The following is a 22,872-nucleotide window of genomic DNA, read 5'->3' on the forward strand; positions in this document are numbered from 1 at the left end:
CGCACCGTCACCCACAGCAGGACAGGGACAGCAGAGGGACAAGGCAGAGTTCCCCAAGCCCGAAAGTAATGACTTCGGACTTGCAATAAACACTTGTCCCCTTGGATGACATCTTAAAGTATTTCAGGTAATTTAATCAACTACTGGACTCAAGTTTCTTCGCACGGGGCTGTGCGAGCAGACATTAACTGCACACAAATGCACTCTCAAGGTCTAGAAAGAAAGAAGTCCCCTCCCTGACACAACGAGCCACGCTGCGCCCCGTCCTTTGCAAGGAACTCTGATTTTAGAAGTACAGGTGTAGGTACAGTCACCCAGGGCTACTTTGTACATTCAACAGGACTAAGCAGGTTTTTGATCCTGTTGAATTTAAGCTTACTCTGTTCATAGCTTTTCCCTGTTACTGCTCATGTTTACTAAGTGTTTTAATTCCCCACCTAACATGTAAGAATACTTGTTTAAATAGAGGGAAGAAAACAGGAAATCATAAGAAAAAACCCAAAACTATTATTTACATTGCACCTTCTGTCCCAAAACCTCTCAAAGCTATTACAAACCAAAGTCCTAAGTGACAGGACTAAAAGACAGGAGATGTGAAATGCATAGTCTCGTGTGATTTTTAACCTGTGGGATTAAAACGCTTAAGTACCTTTGAAGAAGTTTGTCTTAATGCATATTTGCTACATGAAGCTAAATTCATTACACATTAAGAAACATATTTTCCCACTACTAGAGGAGTACAAATGAAGGTAACAAAACAAAAATGACTGGATTCACTCCAAAGCATACATAGCTCATTTTTCTAACAGACAAATCTGATTGTCCTCTGTGCCAAAATTCAACAGCACATGCTGAAACAAGAATACTACTGAGCCTGAATTACTGTTGGAAAAAACCCCACTGGTCAAACGCCTTGTCCCATACTACAGAATACTTACTATTCCACAGAGATGACTAAGAATAAAAGGCTATTAAATTAGCAAGAGAAATCACTAACCATCAGGCAAAGGAAGTCCAAGGTAAACCTAAAAAGACATGCTGAAGCATCCTACCTGGCAGAAGATCACCAATCATTAAAAAAACCCCAAAACACACAATGCGCAACTTTTTTACACTTCAAAAGCAAAAGATAAGTCAGTTCTTACTTTACTTACCAGCTGATATACAAGCTGAGGTTTCTCTCCTCTCTCACAACACTTACATCCCAAGCAATGCAAGACATACGCCTGCCAGTTCTGTACTACTTATGATGCCACTTGTTGATTTAAAGGAAGGTTATATCCCAACTGCCAGAAATTATCCATTTTAAACAGAGTTTTTAAAACAAGACACATTAAAATAAATAGCATTTATTTAGTGTTCCTGAAGAAAAGAAAATGTCCCAGGCTAGCAAAACCTTCAAAATCAGGTCCCTAGAGCCTGATCCTCAGAGGCAGTTTGACTCACAAAATTTGCAAGAAACTGCCTGCAAGTTTTTTAAGATGAAAACTTTCGGGAACAACTTGCTTAGAAAGCTTGTTATTAAACCCATCAGTTTAAAGTGCAGTTTTGGCAAGTTCTACCATAACACCTTTAGCTGGAAAATGGCATATGCAAAAGCAATGAGGATTTATGAGGCTTTGAGAGGAACATGAAGGAAACCCAACCAAAAGTGATACATTTTTTGTGGACTGTTATCCCTTTAAACAATACTTAAATGCTGTTTAAATAAATGCAAGGTTCTACTGCTACTGAGAGCTTGATTCTCAACACAAAGAGCAGCTGCTGCAGACAAGCGTGGCTATGGTTACAAAAATGAACACAAAAGTTAATGCAAAAAGTCATCTCAAAAAAAGTTTATTAGCATGATTAAAAACATGTGAAGAATGACAGTAAGAGAGAAAGTAACTTAGCATGGAAGAATATCCATTTCAACAGTTTATATTCAACAAGGCTTGAACTGAATGGATAACTTTATTGCCAGATTTCACTTGATTTCTTTAACAACAGTTCACATGGTATCAGTTTCATCGTTGTTAGGACTATTGCTTTTGCTTGGATCTGATCCCTGTTGCAGGTAAGTATAAAAAAATATCCCCCATTACTGCTGGACTGCAGAATGTATTGTTGGTTTAAGAGCTGGTAAAAAAGAAATTCTCAACTGAAGAGTCTGTTTAAAAAAACAACCTTTTTCTCCTAATCGCACTACAAAGAAATACATTAGTATTTTGGCCTTTAAATTTCTTACATGGTATTTATTTAGCATGGCAATCCCCAAATTCCCTCCCTTTAAGTAACCATAAATCAAACTCCTCTTTCAGAGGCTGCTTCTGGGGTTAGATTCTGGAGATTTACTTCATACACGCTTACACTGGCTTGAGGACGAAGACAGCATCATCTAGTACATAGTAGTCATTATACATATCACCTTCACATAGGTATGGCAGTCTGGTGAAAGCCTCTATGGCAAAACCAGCTTTACTGAAAACTTCTGGCAGGCTATTCACCTGTTCTTCCCAAGTGTGCCCTTTGATTTCCAAAACTTCTGAGGGCTTTTCCCACTTGCCACCTACTGAGAAAACAAAACAGTTTTGTTTAAATGATAAAGAAAACTTTATTGTGTGACGTATTTTCTTACAGAAAGCATATTACACAGATTATATTCCATTCCACTCCAAATAGGAGGTTGACAAGCCATTTGTAGAGCTGTTGCAAGATCAGTTCAAGTTTTTGCCTATTGTTCAGAAGCAGTGCCTTCTTAAGGTTATCTTTTGTTACATTTTTAACTAGCAGTTCCAAGACTGGCTGAAAAGTAACTTCCGTTAGTGAGGCTGGTGTTCAGCAGACATGGACAGATAGATTATTTAATGAAGAGCTTTTCCAGCATTATAAAATTCTTTCTTTATGCCCACTGTCTGGCCAAAGATGGCTTCAGGTAATTACAGTAAATAGAGCCAGCAAGTTGAAAACTATGATTTGCTGTGAAGCTTCCATCAGTAGACCACCACCTCATAATGGATGGCTACAGAATCTTCTTTCCTCCAGTGACCACCTACTAGCTGATAGGGTAAAGACTGCTTAGGGTCATATAAAATTAAGAAGCCAAACACTGCAGCATGTTGGAAAACGTGTTGTCATTTGTTATATGCAATGAAATAATCTGAAGGATTATAGGTACAACTCTCAGAAGTTCAAAATTTAAAAGTCTTAACTCATTTTCCAAGTAAAGTCATCCACAAATAACAAATGTTTTCTGGTTTGGTCTGTACCTTTAACCAGTTTGCTAAATGCAACAGTAAACACCCTTCTAAACAGGAAGTTCTAAATCTTGTGATTCAGAGCGTTCTGCAACTCCAAAGAGTTCCTAAGTTCCTCTTCCTTCAAGCAGAATAATTTCCAGAGAGATACAAGAAATGGCATCTTTCAACAAATTAAAAAACGTGCTAATGCTGGCATTTGACTGGATTCTGTATGGTGCTGGTAAGACTTTAAGCTTCTTGTATTTTCCCATGTAATAGCAGTTAAGCAAGATTGAAAATGTTGTGGTTATGATTTGCAACATAGCTACAAAATAAGAGCAGTAAAAAGTTTTTCTGAGAATCAAGCTAATTTCTGCTATCTTCATACAACTTCCAAATTAAACAACTGTTAGCAAATGCTTTTTCTTCCAAAAGTCTGACATACTCCTGTAATCTATGATTTCTGGGTCAAATCATACTGCATTTTGCTGCAAAGAATGCTCCAGCAGCAGCAGCAGGATGGTTTTCACTGCAGCTGTGCTTGTTTGGGAGGAGGGTTTGGGAAGTTGAACAGACAGTATCTGCATGAACTGAATCCATGGAGTTCTGCTCTGCAAGGCCATCCAGAGCCCTGGAGTAAGGTGGAAAAGAGAAGGGGATCAACTGCAGAAGCACGAGCTACTGCCTTTCACCACACAGGGTGCAGGTACACCGACAATTTATATTACTACAATCTTCAGACTGCTGTAGCTGCTATGGAACGGCTCTGATGTTGATCTGATGCAGAAGCAGAGTTTCATTTTATTCCTGTAGAAGTCACAGACATTGAATCTGCTTGGATTTGGTCTATAAAACACTCAGTGAGAAAAGTGATGAAGGAACAATGCTGATTGTCCACTGTGGACAGGCTTATAAATTGTGCATCAGCAGCAGATTAAGAGACTTAAGTTTATTTTTCTTCTAATTTGTTACTTTCTAGGAAGTAGAAAAGGATGCTGTTAAGCTACTACCTTCATTTTCACTGTAATAATCTCATTATCACCACTGTTTAAATAACTAAGCAATTTATTTGAATAAAATTAAATATACTAAAGCAGTATTTAAATTATGGATTTCTATAAGGACTTAAAAAAAATCTCCCAGACCAGTCATTGTAAACCTTAAATTTCAGTTCCTTAATTAGAATTCTCTTCTCTGATTAACCTTCCTGTTTTCTCTGCACACGTTTTTTAAATGTCAGAACTAACAAGCAGTATTATTATCCTTAGAAACTCAGAGTCGATATATGTGATGAAGTGGAAGAATGTCTAGGAACTACTATGAATTCTAATCAATGTTATGAAATTGTTAAATTATAAATGTCTCCATTTATGACATTTCCACTACCTGCCATCATGCTGTCTCACTTGACTCAGATCAGGAACATTGGAGGAGAGAGAAACCCTTGCAGAACTACTCCACTGAGCATGTCACAAGACACCCAGCCCCTCACCCACCCATTACCCCCCCCAATCCCCAAAACACTTAGGACTAAGTCTGAGGCAGGGAACTACACAAAGTATTCTTTTGGTCTTCTCCAGGGCCAAAGGAGACATTCACGTTATTTTTAGATATATGAATCTTCTCTATACTTTTTCAGAAAAACAGAAAGCTAAGCATATTACCACATAGGTAAAACTGTTAAATGAAGACACGGGCAAACTGTAGAAATTATCTAAAAGAAAAGTTTGCTGGAAACAACCTTAAAAATTTCAGGTTTGAAACACGGTTGTTTTTTCCCTTTCCTCCCACCTTTTCTCGAATGAACCAGAAGTAGCTTATTTTCTTTTTAGACTGTGGCTTGCTTTTTAACTGTCCCTCACATTACCAATTCTTTATACTCAACAGGTGCTGCAGATACCTGCCAAGTCACTGTAACACAACCCAGATTTCAGGAAGCTGACTACTCTATGCGCACTGTGTTCCTAACATGTGCTTTTTCTGCCTCTGGATGCTCCTTGTCTCCACCTCAAGTTCTATGGTTTCGCTTTTTAACTAATAAACATGAGGATTTGTGTATTCCTAGATGCACAGATGATAAGTACAAAGTACATTTATCAGAAAATAACATTTCACTTCAGATCAATGATCTGACTGTAGATGACAACGCTGTTTATATCTGTGGAATAGCATTTTCAGATTCAAGTTCACCCCGTTCTAAACAAACAGGAGATGGAACAGTACTAATGAAAACAGGTCAGTTGATCATTCCTTCTTAATGAAGCATCTTAAAAGAAATAAATTATCTCACCTAAATACTCTCTTTATTGACACTTTCAAGAATGGCATTTAAGATGGAAATACCAACAAAACCATTGGGAGTAGTATGACTAAATTAAAATATTAATAGTAAAACCATGGAGGGATTCTACAAATAAGCATCTTAACCTTGTTTGCTAATTAGACTGTTCTGTCATATGATGCAAATGACTAGAATTCTACAGAGGAAAGAAGTTTCGTACTTGTGTTGTCTAACCATAGTCTACATCCTCTTACATAAAGACTTTAATGGCTATCAGAAAGGAAGTATCAACAGAAAAATGAGAAGTAGAGAAACTGACATTTAGTGGAAATAGGTGCAACAGAGCCTCAGAACTGGGGATTCACTGTGCCAACCTGAGAAAAAAGTTTTAGTTCTGAACCTTTGTATCATTTGCCTTCTAGTTAAGAAAGCGATGAGACTTCATTAACTACATTTCAGCTTTACATGCCTAAAATGGAAAAAAAACCTAGCTGGATTATTACTTATATTCCTTCCTTCCTCTAACTGCATTTCTGAACAAAAGCCTCTAAGCTTTATTCAGATATTCCTTTAAGAGAGCAGAAAACTGGATTCTATTGTCTACCCCTAAAGGAAGGGTTAATAATCAACAATAAGTCTCCATTGCCATTGCAAATATTTAGCAAAACAAAAGTGATCTCACTAAGGAATTTAGACTGAAAATTAACCAGAAAATATTGATGGGTGTGAGGTTTTTTTAATTCCTCAGAGGAAGTGGGCTGAAATGATGAATCTTAAGAAAATTATGTGAATCAGAAGAACTGTCCTTTATTCTAATACTCACTTCTAATAAAGGAGCAGAGAAGCAGCACAGCAATGGAAAACTCATCTTCATGATCATCGCCTCATCCTTACTGTTTCTATACAGCACTACTGTATTCACATTCTTTGTAGTCTACAAGGTAGGCTCAAAGTGATTTTTCTGATTTTGTTAATTTTCTAAATCTAAGCAGTTTTAACATCTCCATAACAAGAATAAAAAGACATTCCTAGATTCCACAACTTTTATGATTAAGTTTTAAAGAGATGGCTGGTTGAAGTTCATAAGCTGCACACATCTGCAAACTCGTGTGGCACATACCTGTACTCTTAATAGCAACCATGTTTTCTTTTTTCAGTAAAGTGTCTAAAAGAAAAGGTATTCTGAAGTTAAAATTATCCTGAGAGTATTAATCAGCAAGTTGGAGATTATCTATCAAGGCACACTCAAAAAGCAAAACTAGAAATTACCATTGTAAGTCATCAACTCTCTGGATTAGTTTCCAGTAAAAGTAAAATAATTTAAATTTAATGTCAAAGTATTTGTGAGCTGCAGTAAAGTTACTGCAGACTGAAGAGAGACCTTGGTAAAACTTAAAAATATCAGAGACTTGGAAAAAGTTTTATGCTTATAGGAAAGAAACACATTAGAATGCACCTGGTTAAAAATTACATAACTACTGGATTTTATTTTTTTAAATCTAGAAAAAACTGTTGTGTTTAGTTAAAAACAAACACCCAAAGCTGCAACTGGAATCTTTACATAATAATGAGACTGACATGAGAAAGAGGACTTCACAGTCCTAAATGGTATGATATGGTAAAATGGTTCTTTGCTTTAGTGATGACTGTCTAAGCATAAAGGCAGGACAGTCGTTTTGATTTTTGTTTTTCTTTAGACTGGGTGAAGCAGTATAGTGGGAAAAATTAATCAAGACTTCTTCAGGGGAAAAAACAATATCTGTGATGCCACTGGTTTATTTTTGAGAATTCGGTAGTGCTTCAGGCAGGTTCCACTGTACTCAAAGCAAAAATATCTGCAGCATCTACTACCAAAAGCTGAAAAAGGCCTTTACACACTTGAAAACTCTGATTTTTCCAATGGTATAAGCTGATCTAATGAAAGACTTTTATCTACAAACTGTTTGACACTTTAAAAGGGCAACACTTTTAACTATTCTACCTTAGCAGTTGACTTCTCACCTTATGTTTTAATAGTTTTTTATTTTATTATCCCTCCCTCCAGTTAAAACCAAAGCTGCTAAAGAAAAGTGGGAATGAAGACCAAAGAACAGAGAACTCTGTATGTTACCACTTTGTTTGCTTTGTCTGTGATTCAGAACTTTTTTTCCTGTCTTTTTCAAATATATTTGGCATCAATTTTGTGATTAATTGACAATTCAGTTAGAGACATTCAGAGCTGTTAAGGCTTCACTTAGATTTGTACAAAACTAGTTAATGATTTTACATTTAACTAATTTTAACTAATTAGCTAAATAATTTCTTTTAAACAAATTGGATACAGGATAGTCAATCTATGTAAAGGCCATCTCTAATACACAGCTTCCTTTATGTTTTAAGTAAATTTTGTTTGAACTTCTTCTGAAAAATAACAGGCTTTGCTATTAATTTTTGTTTGTTTAAATGGTGCATTCAGGTAAGCCCTAAAGTATTTAAAACAAGTCTATTAAGAGCCTCTATCACCATGTATCCTTGAATAAAAATCAGAAGCCATACATTTAAATATCTATTAAAGAAGGTATATATGTTAAGAGATGTAATATTAATGTAATTTAAAACCCTTCTGCCTGCCAAACCATATATTCTTAAAGTGTTATTTAGTAACATTCCCGAAGACATATACAGGGAAAAAATCAGAATTATAAAAGGTAGAAAAAGATGTTTCCCCCAACTTCAAATGTAGCACTGACCTAAAATATTTTAAATAATTTGTAGAAAATCAGTAGCGGACGAAAAATTTTTCAAGCCATTGCCCAAGAACTTCAAAAGCAGAGGTATGCTGAACATTGCCAACAGCCTGTAAGTATCTATCTAACAATACTGAAATTTATGGGGAAAAAGAGGAACTGACAGTTTTTAAGAGTATACCATTTCTATTTCCTCCCTCTGGAAATAGACTTTCTTTTTGAAAGTTGATAAGAGGTATAAAAAAGAGTGTTCTGCACAACAGTCAAAGACATTACAAAGCATTCTAAATGACCATACATAGACAATTATATATTTATGATACTATATACCTTATAGAATGTATGTATGTACTTTTAAAAATGAAGCTTCCATAAATTTGTATTTTGCCAAGAAGAGGTCTCAACAAGTGGTTCTGGACTGTTTGGTAAAACGCATAGAGCTATTAAGAGTTCATTTTTGAAAAATATTTCTATTATAGTTCCTCTTGCTTCCTAAGCCCAGGGTAGCTAGGTGACAGAAACGTAACAAAACTCTAATAAAAGTTCTACAACATTCTTACAGATATTTCCCCCTCCTTCAACTTACAGAGCCTAAACTAAATATTCAACATCACTGGGTAAAGCCACACAACTTATTTCATCATTCCAAATTTATGCCAATAAGTCTTATATGACCATATGACAATAATTTTGCATATGCCATTAAGTTACAAAAAAACAACTTTAGAAGTCACATGTATTTGCAAGCTACGAAACGGGTTTCAAAAATCCTGCTTCAAAAATGTTGCTTCTCTTGAGAAACCGTATAAATTCTTTCCTATTCTGAGTGTGGACTGCACCACTTCAGAGATGCAAGGAGAAACCAAAAGAAACATAGAACAAAGTAAAACACTTCTCCTCTAAACATTTTTACTTCATTTATTTCCATACAGCCCCAATTGTTTCCCTCTGTAATTACACCTTTAAAGACTTCAAGTCCCTGCTGACATGACCTGGTCTTTCGTTTGAGCATCAGATATGATCACAGTGAAAAAAAGGGGTATGTTTTACTGCCTCTGTGCTCCCTGAAGATTAGGAAAAGCCAAGAGGAAAAGAAATATGTTTTAAATCCTGTAGATACCACATGGACAAAAGCAACTGGATAAGTGGGGAGAAAGGAGTTTACTGAAACAGTAAAGGGATGGAGTTTGTCTCAAAAAGGAAATTCTGCCTTTATTAAAAAAAAAAGTTCACATCAGTAACGAAATATTTCTACATTTTTCCCTTAGGATGTTTTGGAAGATGACACTGTTTATCAGAACAGATGAGCATGTGTGGCAGTTCAGATTTGTTCAATATTTCTCATGCAAGCAAAGGGGCAGACGAAGAAGTTAAGCTTCTTCACAGACATTCTTTGCTTTAAAAAGAGAGGAGAAAACCTTCCAGGGCAGTGTTCTTCAAGAGTATTTTCTAAACAGATCACCAAAACCAAGTGCATTGTACATTACATCTATGTTATATATTACTTCCATTTTCCATTCAGCAAGAATAAGAACCGTGGGAAAAGACTTCTTCATCTTCCATAAGATAACGGCTAATGCTTCATAAAAGTTTCCTTTTTCTAGTTGAGATTTAATTCTATTTAATTCTCTTTTCTTCTTTTTACATAAATTTACATGTATTCCTTTTACATGAATTGAGCATTTGTGAAAGATGTATGATATTTGACAGCAACAGAAAATAAACTCATTTCATAGCTGAAATTCTGGTTTTAGTCATGTTAATGTGATAGTTATCAATGTAACAGATATACAGATCAACAGTTACTGAGTCTTAACAACAGCTTAAACAGAGCAAAAGCTATGTATTCTGTAGACAGGCAAGCAGAAAAAACAGACAATATAAATGCATGTACTATCATGGTAAAGCTCATTTAGATGGGAGCTTCTTCCTAGCCTGTTTAGGAAAGGAAAGTAGTGGTCACAGTGAGAAGGTTGCTCCTGCAATATTAAAATTCACTTGCTAGACAGACAATCCCCATCTTCCAGTCCTACCATCCAAAGTCAGGATTACCTGGAGCACCAAGTTTTGCCTTTACATGCCTGTTCAACATGGGATACAAGCATGAACGCAGAAGTATACTCCCTAGTCAAGGTAGTATACTTTTTTTTTTTTAAAGTACCTTTTTTTTTTCCAGCAGTTACTACCTAGACAGTCTACAAAATCAGCACTTTTACAAGAGATCTGTTAGTATCACGCATTCTCCCTACAAAAGAACAGCTGCATCTTTTATCATCATTTAAATAAAGCAAAGCTTTGTTTAACAAATGAAACACCATTTCTCACTTCGGTGAGATGAGAACTGACAACTGAGACAAAGCAAGGGTTCATCTAGCACAGTACTGTGTTTCCAGCTCAACTTAGTACCAAGTATTTCAGGAAGATGGAAACACACATTTGTCTTCTTATCCCTGTCAATCAATCACAAGGACATTAAGGTGTTCAACAAGAAAATTTCACAATCCCAGGCTGCTAGTGTTTACTACTTCTGAAGTATGGTGTCTCTGACGTTTTTAATTTAGAGAAACTTAAACTAGTCTAGTCATATATTATCTAGTAATGCCTTTATATAAATATGATGTCTATATTAGGGAATACAAAGGATTTTTTATGACCCTATGAGATACCTATAAAAAATACCAAGTTATAATAATACATGTTGTTATGTGACTAGTCTAATACCTCATGATTCATCCAGCTTACTTGCCAAATTTAGACATGTGCAGTAAGTGCATTACTTGTTCTGCATGTTGAAAATAAAACTCTGAAAAGTCCCAGAAAGAATTTATGATTAAGCTACTTTGGACTCTAGGTGTCACTGTAATTCCAGAAACAGTAAGCACTGAAATATATTTTACCTCCTCCTCCACCTTGCTTTGTTCTCTTAAAGCAAGTTTTATGTTATTCACATAGACGGTTTCCACAATTACCCTCCCATTACATTACATGTAATCTTGTTTTGATTAAAATAATTTCTCCATTTCTAGAAACTGATCTATACACTGATCAAACACCTTACCTGCCTCATGTCTTCTCCATTTGTTCCCCCCTCTAAAATTAAAAAATTTCCCTAGGCGGGCCTAAACTGTTTTTAATTAGCTCCTACAAGAAGTTTCTTGAGCCATGAAACATTCTCCTCTTTGAATGTTCCAAGTATTTTTTTTTTTGTAAATATAAAGCATATGTACACATGTAACACTTTTTAAAATGCATCATCTTGTAGAATACCTGAATGAAAATACCGAAATTCTAAAATCATTTGTACATCATGAGGACAGTCTGGCAGTTCATTGTCTATTTCTTTAGACTACAGTTAAATAGATCTTAAGTTGGAAAGCTTCAGTGGAATGACAGCAACTTTTGTGTGCTAACTTGTACTGTCTAAAGAAGTTTATATGGGCCCATATCCATAATAGTGGTAAAGAGACAAACTGAATATGTTTTTAAGTTTCAGAACATATTAAGGAAACAAAACTGCCTTAAGCAAAGTGAATAATCTGCTACAAGTCACCACCACAAACAAAAGTATGACTTTGGTTTACAAGACATCTTACAACAGATTTCAACTTTCAACAAGTAGGAATGACTGACTTCAGCAATCACAGAACACGTTTCCAGTCCCTTGGGATTTATAAGTTTAACGCTCTCTTCTCCTCCCACTATACTGTAGGGGATTAATGATGAAGGATATAAGCGGACTTCGAATAGTTTCTTCCTTAACTTATCTACCTCCTGTTGAGCCAGGAAGTTGCATGTGGTCTGTCATATGGTTACCCAACAACCTGCAGAAAAGTAGCTGCTGGGTGCAATAGTGATTGCAAAACACAATGGCACATAGTTTTGAAGGCACACAAACAAAAAAGCCATCCAAATAATTTCTCAATTTCTGCTTCTAATATGCCAATGAAAGACTAGAAAGACACTGCTGTTATTTGGAATTGTAAAGAATTTTTAAAAGAGGAAGCCATATTGTTCCACATTATAGGAACAATAAGCTGTAACCAAATATGCTTGAAATCCTGTACAGATGTGTAAGTCAAACCCCCCATCTCATTTAAGACACGCTACTTTTCAGAATAGTTACAAAATTATACACTCAAATAATGTATTTTAAGCAATTCTTCATCTGATGGCATTATTTTTTACACTTAAAACTTTTTACCCCTCCCCCTCCTCCTGCCAAAATACCACTGGCATATAAAAAGCAGAAAACAGGTACAGTCTGATGCATTTGTGATTGCCAGATTTTTAAGGTTATTAGTTCTGTATTTTCTGGGCATACATGCCTTTCCACAGACAAGTCTTAATACTCAAGGAGAGATAGTGTCCAAACGATGACTGATGAACACCAGCCTTCTCGAATTCAAACCACCTTTAGGGTGCCTCAAGCTGAATCCACAGTCACAGGCAGGTAAAAAAAAGTTTCTAGTCTCTTTTGAAGCTTAGTCATAAGGACAGGTTCATTGAAAATCTCTCATGTACTCCTTTAAATGCAACTAGGGGAAATAATGGGGCTTTGGCACTTAATTTTACTTTTTTATTCCAGTTACTAATACAATATAAACAGTGGTTGATACTTTGTATTAGTAGGGGTCTATATTTTACTTTGAGAGCTCATGTTGAAAAGTGAATGTTATCTCCTTATGAATTTTTAGGTGCAGCTCATCTGGAACACTTGAAACAGTTTGGCCTGAACTGCTCTATTCAGTATTACAGACAGTTCTGATGGTTTTCCTCAATGGGTTGCTAGAGACAACTGGGGTTACCTATATGACAGCAGCAGAGGGCCCTAATCAGAAACCAGTTTTCCCATGTTGCTCCAACACAGCTCAAATGTGGCAACCTGCAGAACAGGATATGTGACTTCAATATTTGAGCTTTTTGGTGGTGCCAACAATGTATGTTGGGGAATTAAGAAAACAGCTTACATCATGTGGCCTATTTACCTATGATTTCATACTTCTGAACATGCACCATACAAGTTATTTGCAAAAATCAAATACAAACATGCAAATTATTTATTAAACATTTAATTTGGGATACTATAACCTACAAATGTTTTCTTTACCTACCTAAATAGCTATTAATCTGTGTACTTACCATTTTCCACATATGGGTGAAATGGCAGAACTAATGCTAGAATGACTCTGCCTCTAGTTGGCTCCAGTACACTTCTAATATCTTTTAATACAGTCAGTGGTTGATCACAGCGATCCAGCAAATTCAAACAGCTGATAACATCATACTGAAATCCTGTGTTTTGCCATTCATTTATACCAAGCACCCTGCAATGGGAAAGAGATACAGTCTGTTAAACAAACACAAGCTGAGTTCAGAGAGAACCACTGAAGACAAAATTCCCTACGGATGTGTTGATAGTGCAGGTAAGGTCAGCCACCTAGGCAATGAGAAGACAGACATGATCCTTCTGGTCTTTTGCAAAAGAAAACTAAAACAATGGGCGTGGCTACATATCCACCTATACGAACCTTTATATTGCCTTACAATCATCAGGCAATAAAGGAGACAAAAAAACAAAACCCCAGGTATTAAAAAAATGTGTTGTCCTAGAATAAAACTGAAGATACTTCTCAAGAAACAGCAAAGCTGAAATATGATTAATGGCTTGCTGCATTCTATTATCTACTCTGATTTACCAGTGTGCAAACCCAGATTGCAAAGTTTCCACTCAAAGACAGGTGAAGAAAAGAAATCCACAATTCCTTCATTCTTTGGGTTGAAGTCTAGGGATATAGTGCCTGAAATACTAACCATTACCCAACAAGACTGGATCTGCTGCTTGCAAGAACCTCCAGGAGCTGTGACAAGTGCATGAACAAAGATCTGAAAGTCCTGAGGGTTTTTTTACTAAATATTATTCAGTCTCAACAGCAGGAGCTAAGCGTAGCAAGAATAAAAGAATCTTTACATGGTCATCTATACTGTGGGATTAGATAGACACAGATGATTGAGGTATCCCTATTGCCAAGATTCAGTTTGCTTTCTCTGCAGTACCTGTATTTTCCTCTTGTGATTTTGGACTGTTTATTTAGGCTGTTCATCTGAATTTCATCTTTCTGACTCCCTTGATTAAAGCAATTTATGCAAGCTATGAATAAAGAGACTTCAAAATGGTTGTTGCCTATTTTGTCTTAACTGATAACAGGGAACGTCTGCATAGCAAAAGCACTGGTAAGAGGGAACATCAGACATGTTTGTTTTCCTACTTTTGTACAGGTTACCCTTTTCCATAACAATAGAGAAACAATAGAGAAACTGACTGAACATACTGAACATTCATTAAATATTACGAATAGATTACTTTGCTCTAATGTCTGCTATAAAGGATGTAGGGAGCATTCAGTCCAATACCTGTATTTCTTCTTCTGAAGCTGCCATATCATAGTTTCAGACAATTCAGTGGCATAGATTTCTTCAAAGTGAGGACTCATGACTTTAGTGACTTCTCCATCCCCAGCCCCTAAATCAAGAAGTCTGTGGGATTTCCATTCTGGATTTATTTTAAGCAGTCTTTGAAACTGTTCTGGGGAAAACACAAACATTGAGCCCCTTCCCAGCAGCCTGAAATGTAAAAATGAGAAATGATCAATTTTGTACGAACTTTAACAGGAAGGACAATGAAGTCATTTAGAATGTGCTTTGGCAGCAACCAGTCACACATAACAGTAGACAAGGTCACTGCTCAGATAAATTTTAAATCCAGTTCAACTTGCCTTGCACTTGTCAGAGATCAAACACATAGCCACATGCAGTTACAGTGGTTAAGACTTCAGCAGGAATTTGATTAGGTAAGGAAGAGCTCATGGGGTGCAGCTCAAGAAAATGATCGCATTAAAAAAAAAAAAAAAAAAAAGGAGCAGGGAGAGAAAGAGGGGGAAAGATAAAATAAAGGCTGAACCTTATTTGTCACATTTGCAGATTTGAATCTCTGACACCTACCTTAAAAAAAAACATAAAATAGCAAAGGAAATAAAATGGCTGCAGACACAGAAGTATGCACAATGAATGAGGAATAGGATGTAGAAGTAGGAGGGAAGCCAGGGAACAGGTTTAAAGAAAGGATGGGGGTAACACTGCTGGAGTGGCAAAAGAGATTTTTTTTTTTAGTTGTGTGTTACAATGGCTTTTGCTGCTATCTGCAGATCCTGCTTTCAAGATGAAGAGCTGTGGAACAGAAAATAGGTAACTCATTAAGGAATTGGGTAGAGGTGACAGTTGGATTCCTTATAGATCAAGTCAATGACATACCCGCCCATAACTGTTTGAAGACTACGTAGTGACGGATTTCAGCTGTCATAGCAGAATTCAGAAGATGAAAGAGTTAGGAGAACAAGCAGAGGAAAAAGAACTGGTCAGTAATAGACTGAAGGTAGCTAAATACTATTATTTAAACTAATGTTGGATAGCAGGCTAAACTTAAAGACAATGAAGAGAAATCTTTTATGTGCAAGGGGAAAAAAGGTAAACAAAGATAAAAAGAATCAAAGAATAAAAAAATGTGAAAAGGAGGCAGCCTAGGAAAGACTGACTGTACTAAAAACCAAAGAAACAAACAAAAAGGATAGAGCATACAAAGTCATATAGAAGAAACTAAAGCAGGATATGAAATGTATAAAAATAAACAGAGTACAGCCAATTTAAGTAGAGCCCCCTTGCAGCACACTTGTGTCAGTCCACGCTGTATAATTGGCTCACAGCTATTATTCCTAACAGCACTATGAGGTGTTACTCAAAGCACTGGAGAGCCTTTGAAAAAAAATGGAAGAGAAAGGAAGAAGAGGAAACCAAAGGAACATTTATATAAAGCTGCACGTAACTAAGAACACTACAGGGAAGCTCATAAAGTCATCTGGTTAGAAAATAAGGAAAACGATTATTTTTCTAGCCTTAGTAGACAGCTACTATCCTCATATCAGACTGTGCAGAAGTATGTAGTAGGTGCAGAGGTGGTGATGGTGGAGAAATCAGGTAAATGTAACAAAATTCATAAGGTCAAAACTGTTAAACATATGTCTGAATGGGGTGACATGAGCAAAAAAAGGCACTGACTTTTTTTGGAAAAAATACTAAAGCCACAAACAGCTAAACTCCCCTGCAGCCACAGAAGAGCCTGATGCAATAAGACTAGGAGAGTATTCTTTTATGAACTTCTCTTCTCCTGCTTTCCTGATGTTTCATCAGTCAAACATGCTACATAAGAAGTTACCTGTTCCATGTACAGCTTACACACAAATTTAAGTTTTACAGAATAAGAGAAAGGACAGAATTCTCTGTTCCGTGTTAGTGTTACCAGACACAACACTCGGCCAACTTCTGCACTGTTTAGAAAGCTGCCTAGGTTTGCAGTGGGTGTGCATTTGCTCTCTAGTAGAAAAGAGTTTTAGATGCAATACAGAACTGACTGGATACAGACATCTTCAACAAGGACAATCACTACAGTAACTGATATAGATATGGCAGTAGGTAAAATAAAGGGCAAGGTTGGGGGGGAAGAAAGCAGAGGGAAGAGGGATACATTATCTAACACAAAGAGAACACTCTTTTATTCAGAAGGAAATTAATACAAGTAATGGTTATAAAATACAATTGGAGTCCTCTGACTATCTCTTATTAATTGCAATTACCTCCTTTGTCCCCCCATACTGGAAATGGTGTTCTTCAATTAAGAGGGTTGGGCGTGAAGAGCACAGTAAGGCATTTCAGATCTCTTAGACTGGCAAAGGGAAAACTAACTACAAATTTAAGAAAAGCTGACAGATCAAGGGGTAGGGCTGAACATTTGAAAACTCTAAATCCAAACTGTATTTAGTTTACCTAAGATTGACTTTTCACTTACCCATTGATAGATGTTCTAGACATAAAGAGGCTAAAAATTGAGGACACAAAAGAGTGATAGAGCTGGATAAACAGCCAGCCTGATTTCTCAATGCTGTTATTTAAGAAGATCTGTGTTCCTTGGTCAAGGTAACTCTGGACAAAAACAGGCTGAAGGGATTCAGATAACTGTTCTGTGTTGCAGACATACCACTAGAGAAAGAGATAAAGGGTCATTAAGAAGTTCAGCAATATAAAACCAGAAGTAGTTAAAACAAATTGAATACATGGAAGGATATTATCAATTTCTGTAAACATAAAAACTTAGTTTTTCCTACAGACTTTTCAACAACCTTCAGGATTAATTTAACTTAGATTTGAATTGTAATCAAGTGAGGACCAATTACTTGCCAAGAAATAATGCTTTTAATTTTTGTCTTAATCATTACCCTGTACTTTGAAGAATTCTACAAATTCACTGGAAAGCAAACACAGGTCCTCTATGGAACAGCACCACACTGATAAAATACTGTGAAGTGGGGTAACATTGTTTTCTATCTTCCAACTCATTCTCAACTTTTCCCTAGGCATCCTCTGAAAAGAAATCAGCAAGTGCATTTGCAGTATTTTTCCAGGAAAGGAGATAAAGAATCCAATCAATACTTTAGACCACAGCTTGTCTGTCTTACAGCATTGCTGGACTACGTTTCTTCACTTACCAGTACCAAGAAGCAGGTCCACAAGTCTTTCAAAACAATTATGTCTATGAAGCTGCCTCCCAGCATCTCTACTAAACAAAGGAGCAGGTTCCCACATCTAGGAAGTCATCAGTATCAGCTGAAAGGCAGTTATATACTTTTATATTGGTAAAATCTAAAGCCCAAGCTAAAATGGGCCAATGATTCCATTTGCCTTGTGTTACCTGGTAACAACCACTCCTATACAAACTAAACTAACACTGATATGCAAGCTATTGTTCAATTAATTGTGAAGAAAAAGAATGCTACTCTTTGATATCAAATCTAGCTGGAAAAGTAATAAACCATACAATATCCTAATATTTTACTACTCAGGTGTAAGGCATATCTAAACTCCTTCTTTAACACCTGCTTTACATTATTTTAAATGCAAAAAATTCACGCAAAATAAGGCAAACCTATGGAAATTCTGAAATTTTAGGACCCTCATGGCCATCTTCTGCACTTCCAGCAAATGCCTCTAATGCTACAGCATTCTGGAATGTCAGCACTGATTATAAAATTCAAAAGGTTGCTCATTGCTAGGTTGCAATGCCAAGCTACCCCCCCACACACCTCAATATGCAGAAGTTACAAAAAAAGTTTTAAATGTAATTTTAATTAAGAATGTCTCTTATTTTTCACTCTCCTATGCTTATGCAGAGTTATTGTCAGTCCTTCTCACAGAATCTCTAATGCTATTGTGTCTGTTTTCTAATATCAAGAATTATTCCCTACAGCTAATATTCTCTTATCTCCCCCTTAGATCTTGCAATAATGTTCCTTAATCTGGCTGCATGTATTTATTGTGCAGATAGGCAGTTATACATTTCTTAAAGAGAAATGGAGAGTTTTAACAGAATCTTGTAAAAAAGCATATAGAAGGACAGCAAACGGTCAGCTGGGATAACTCCCCAAGTCTGTGTAGCCATACCATGCAAAATGTATGCTCATATCCTGATCCCTTCACATTTGTTGTACCTTGATGGGAGAGGAACAGTCACTTAACGCATGTTTACACAGTGTTCAGCACAATGGGACTTCCAGTCACTACTGTAATACAAATAATAATGGGACAGGGTTCTTATTCCAGTGTCCTGCTGCTTTACAATTATAGTGCCAGCAAGCAGAGGAGCGTAGACAGCTGCACCAAGATCATTATGCTACATTCATAAACAGGGGCTCCGTCAAACACTGACCCAAAGTAACAAGGGATGTCAAGACCCTTCAGCCGAGGAGCAAACATATGCCTGCTTAAGTTTACTTCGAAAACCGCTTGCATAACAGCTACATTTCTGGCAGAATCAGACTCTCAACTGTATTTTTAAACACACTTGTAGGTAGGTAGCACAAATAAGTGATCCCTTCCTCTAAAAACCAGGTTTTGAGCAAGTCTGTACCACAGGATGGAGCCTGGCACAGGGATTCCTGAGACTGCTGATTTACCAGTTTAGGTGTTTTCTCACTGCAGCACAGTGCTAGTTAAATTAATCAGCATAGCCCAGTGATTCCCAAAAGGAATCCTGAATTGTGAAAAACCACTAAAGCAGCAGCCTGTGTACTTTGTCCATCCATCTTCAGAGGCCAATTTCGAGTCTGGCAGAAGCGAACAATCCCAAGATGCTGAGGCGCAGGCTGGGATATGTGTCAGGTTCATTCATGAGGCTGCTGCCTAGCTACACTGGACAGGTTTGGAGTGGCTCAGATGATCTGCCATTTTCAATGTGTTGCCATATTCAATCCAGAAGAAAATGTATCCAACTATCAAAGCTTTGGGAAACACAGGCTTTGTTCCATAAGCAATATGGCTACATATATGCTGTACCTGAGCTCACACACCTTGGTACTGCACTGAACTGTCACCTGTAGTTCCAGGATCTGACCATGGAAACCAACAGTCCTAAAATTCTTGTCTTTAAGACTTCCAAATATTGATATATATTGACATAACCATTGGCAGAACAATGATGGTGACAAATGTGAGAAGAGAAGCTTGTTTCCGAAATTAGGCATTGTTCACAGACCTCCTCTAATTTCTTCTTCACGGTTAACCTTACCAATAAGGTTATTGGCAACTACCTATGTAACACTAGTGAATAATAGAAATTATAGCAAACTACACGAAGAAGAAGAAGAAAAAAAAAAAAGCCACACAGGATGAAACCAACCCAAATTTCAAATGACAAAACTGATGAAAACCAGCTTAATTCTGGAACTACTGCCTCAGAACAGAAACTGCCCTTGTTTTCCTCCATGTACAATATACAAAAAGCCCTTTTCAGGCCACTAGTTTCATGACAGAAAGCATATCAACCTCTTATAGCACAACAGTAGAAAAACTACAGCACAAAAATCTGAAAAGGTAAGTTAAGACCTTTTTTATAATAAAAATTATAATTATTGACAACTCTTGCTTAATATTAGTGGAAGGAAGAAAATGTTCTTTTAGCTAATTTATGTAAAACTAATTAAGTCAGTAACACTATAGAGAGTGAAAGTACCTGGGGCTCAACATGCAATCCTTACTTACGAGTAAACTCACAAACTCAGCAATCACAAATCTTACTAAACTTTCTAAATAAACAACACTTTAGGTTTAAAATCTAAATCTTATAAATTAGAAATGGAGAGTATCCACTGCAGACCATCTATCTACCTGTGAATGACATAATCATCTCCATAACACACTTCCTTGGTTGACTTGTCTTTCTAGTAGTTTTTAACAACAAAAAAGACTTTCAGATTTTCTTTGTTCACCAGAAGGAAGTTCTTTCTGTAAATCTGAATTCTCCTTCTCTTGTACTTATGTACTGAATGATCCAAACAGCAGACCATTATTCATTAAACCCTAGTAATACCTTCACTCAGTAGCAAGATTCTGGGTGTCAGTGCCCACCAAGAGCACTAAAAAAGCTCCAGTAATGGATCAGCTTGAAGAACTATAGTGCATAATTGTGTTCTTTGTACAGCAGTCCTCAGGTATTTATGCTACGTCTTCTTCATTAGCTCGTCTCTGTATATTTTACTTAGAATAAGTCGGTATCTTCCTTCAGCACTATGAGCTTTTGTTAGCCCTTCTGAACTCCTGTCAGATTTTCAGTAGCGTTTTGGTAACACATAGTGCAGATCTGAACATATTCCAAATGCAATCATATCACATAACCATTGCATTGCAAGGGTATAGTCCCTAACTCTTCCACAATGTACTGACCCATGTGCCTATACTGCCCCAATATAGCACTAACCTTTTATTGCAGTCGTATCACATTGCAAACTCATTTCTAGTTTGCCATCTACTACTGTTCCAAGGCCTCTGCGAGCTTCGCGGTTTCCCAGTTGCTTACTTTTTCTATTTTCCTCTATATACGCCAATATTAATTAAAAACGTCTCTGATTGCAAACCTACCCCATTCAACACCACCTGCAAACTCCATTCAAGTGTACCTACGGAGCTCACCAAGAAAAACGCAAAACGAAGGTTTACATCTCTCAGGAGCAGCTCTGACACCCAACCCGATGCATTATCAGTCTCGGGACACCGCGCTGGCTCCCCATCCCGCCGTTACCGCCGGACGCGCTCCGACGACCCTCCCGCGGCGAACACCCAAGCCTCTGGCACTCTTCGCCGGCGTCCAGCCCCGACTACCTTCCCCCTGCGGCTCTTCAGCCCCGGTACCCCACCTCACCTCCCCAGCAGGCTCCCGCACGTATTTCGCACGGAGGGCACACGTCAACTTTCTCACCGGGAGGACCGAGCAGTTCCCTCTCTTTGTCTGGCGCTGCCCGGCCCGGTGCCCCCCGCAGCCCGCACCAGGGTCCCCCCCTCCTCTGCCCCCCCCCACCCCGCGGCGGCCGGTACCTCAGGGCGCCCCGGCGGCCGAGGACCCCCCCTCGCCCGCTGCCCCCGGCGGAGCTCCCCGGCTTCCCTGGGGGCGGCGGGAGGGAGGCCCCTGTGTCTGCGGGGGGGGGGGGGAGCCCCCCCAGCCCAGCCCGGCCCCGCCGGGCACGGGGAGCGAAGGCGGGGTGGGGGAGGGGAGGGGCGGGAAGGGCGGCTGCCTCTGGGGCTGTACCTGGTGGTTCTCCCTGGCGCCCGGGGCTGGCTGGCTGTGGCTGCCCATCATATTCACGTAGAGGGACCTGGATAAAGGGCTCCTCAGGTACCTGGCAGGGCCAGACCACATCCTCCTCCTCAGCACCCACAGGAACAGGGTGTAGCAGCCCAGCCAGCACAGCCACAGTCTCATCGGGGGAAGGGGCGCGGAGTCACCCCCTCCCGCTGCCGCCGCCTCCCCTCTCCATGGCAGCGGCGGCGCCGGCAGCACGCAACTCGCCCGGCTCGGCTCGGCTCCCCTCCGGGGCCCGCACACACGCTCAGGGCGGAACGCGCGGCGCCGCGGCAGCGGGGGCCGGCCGGACGGCTTCGCTGCGACACGCCGGGGCCTGGCGCGCACCCGCTCCCTCCCTTTCTCTCGCCAATCACAGGGCGGGCGGGGCCGTGGCGCGGCACGGGCCGCCGCTTTCAAACCGGAGCGGGGCAGGTTGGCGGCGGTGTCGGCTGGTCCGTACCGCTCCCTCCTCCCCGCTCCGGTCACCGGCGGCGGGCGGCCAGCTTCCCCCCCGCAGACACCTCAGAGGGGCTCGCGCCGGCTCCCTCAGACGCGCACGTGCTTGGCGCCGCCCTCTCACCCGGGCCGCGCGTGCGCAGAGCGCCCTGGGCGGGAGGCGCGGTGGCGGGGGGGACGCCGAGGGCGCGCGGCTGAGGCGAAGGGCGGCCGCCGCGCTCCCGGCCCGTTATCCGCCCTGGCGTCGTCCACACACCGCCGCGGTAGTTCAGGTTCGCGTGGGTCCAGAGGACCTCCCTGGAATGAGATCCTTTCTTTAATTGAGGTTCAAAATTTTGGGAGGAGTTCATCCGTTTGAGAAATTCTTGGCTGCTGCAACAGTAAATGCTGAAAGATGGAAGTGGTGCTTCACATCGAGCTGTGCTTGGTTTCCGTTATCTTCAGGTTTTTCCCTGTAGGCAGAAATTTGGGGTC

At 39.0% G+C, this 22,872-nt stretch overlaps 2 protein-coding genes across 5 annotated transcripts; one reads left to right on the forward strand and one right to left on the reverse strand.

The window, feature by feature from the left end:
- Nucleotides 1–1,820: 1,820 nt before the first annotated feature.
- On the reverse strand, nucleotides 1,821–22,323 carry METTL9 (methyltransferase like 9). Of its 3 annotated transcripts, none has more exons than XM_041120321.1 (5): nucleotides 21,907–22,323; nucleotides 17,122–17,312; nucleotides 14,637–14,846; nucleotides 13,365–13,549; nucleotides 1,821–2,548 (listed from the first exon to the last, which is right to left on the reverse strand). In XM_041120321.1, exons 1-5 carry the CDS (start codon nucleotides 22,078–22,080, stop codon nucleotides 2,346–2,348), a joined length of 963 nt encoding a protein of 320 aa, XP_040976255.1. In that variant the 5' UTR covers nucleotides 22,081–22,323; the 3' UTR covers nucleotides 1,821–2,345. The 3 variants fall into 3 exon arrangements, with proteins under 3 accessions (XP_040976255.1, XP_029857121.1, XP_029857123.1); XM_030001261.1 differs by having other exon boundaries at nucleotides 1,821–2,551; XM_030001263.2 differs by lacking the exon at nucleotides 21,907–22,323 and adding an exon at nucleotides 17,819–18,717 and having other exon boundaries at nucleotides 1,821–2,551.
- Nucleotides 3,331–10,093, forward strand: IGSF6 (immunoglobulin superfamily member 6). Of its 2 annotated transcripts, XM_030001266.2 has the most exons (6): nucleotides 3,331–3,459; nucleotides 5,106–5,453; nucleotides 6,334–6,440; nucleotides 7,544–7,600; nucleotides 8,254–8,337; nucleotides 9,494–10,091. In XM_030001266.2, the coding sequence occupies exons 1-6, from the start codon at nucleotides 3,393–3,395 to the stop codon at nucleotides 9,530–9,532; spliced, it is 702 nt and encodes a 233-aa protein (XP_029857126.1). In that variant the 5' UTR covers nucleotides 3,331–3,392; the 3' UTR covers nucleotides 9,533–10,091. The 2 variants fall into 2 exon arrangements, with proteins under 2 accessions (XP_029857126.1, XP_040976256.1); XM_041120322.1 differs by lacking the exon at nucleotides 7,544–7,600 and having other exon boundaries at nucleotides 9,494–10,093.
- Nucleotides 22,324–22,872: the final 549 nt, after the last annotated feature.

This window comes from Aquila chrysaetos, chromosome 25, assembly GCF_900496995.4.
Source record: "Aquila chrysaetos chrysaetos chromosome 25, bAquChr1.4, whole genome shotgun sequence".
Classification (NCBI taxonomy): domain Eukaryota; kingdom Metazoa; phylum Chordata; class Aves; order Accipitriformes; family Accipitridae; genus Aquila; species Aquila chrysaetos.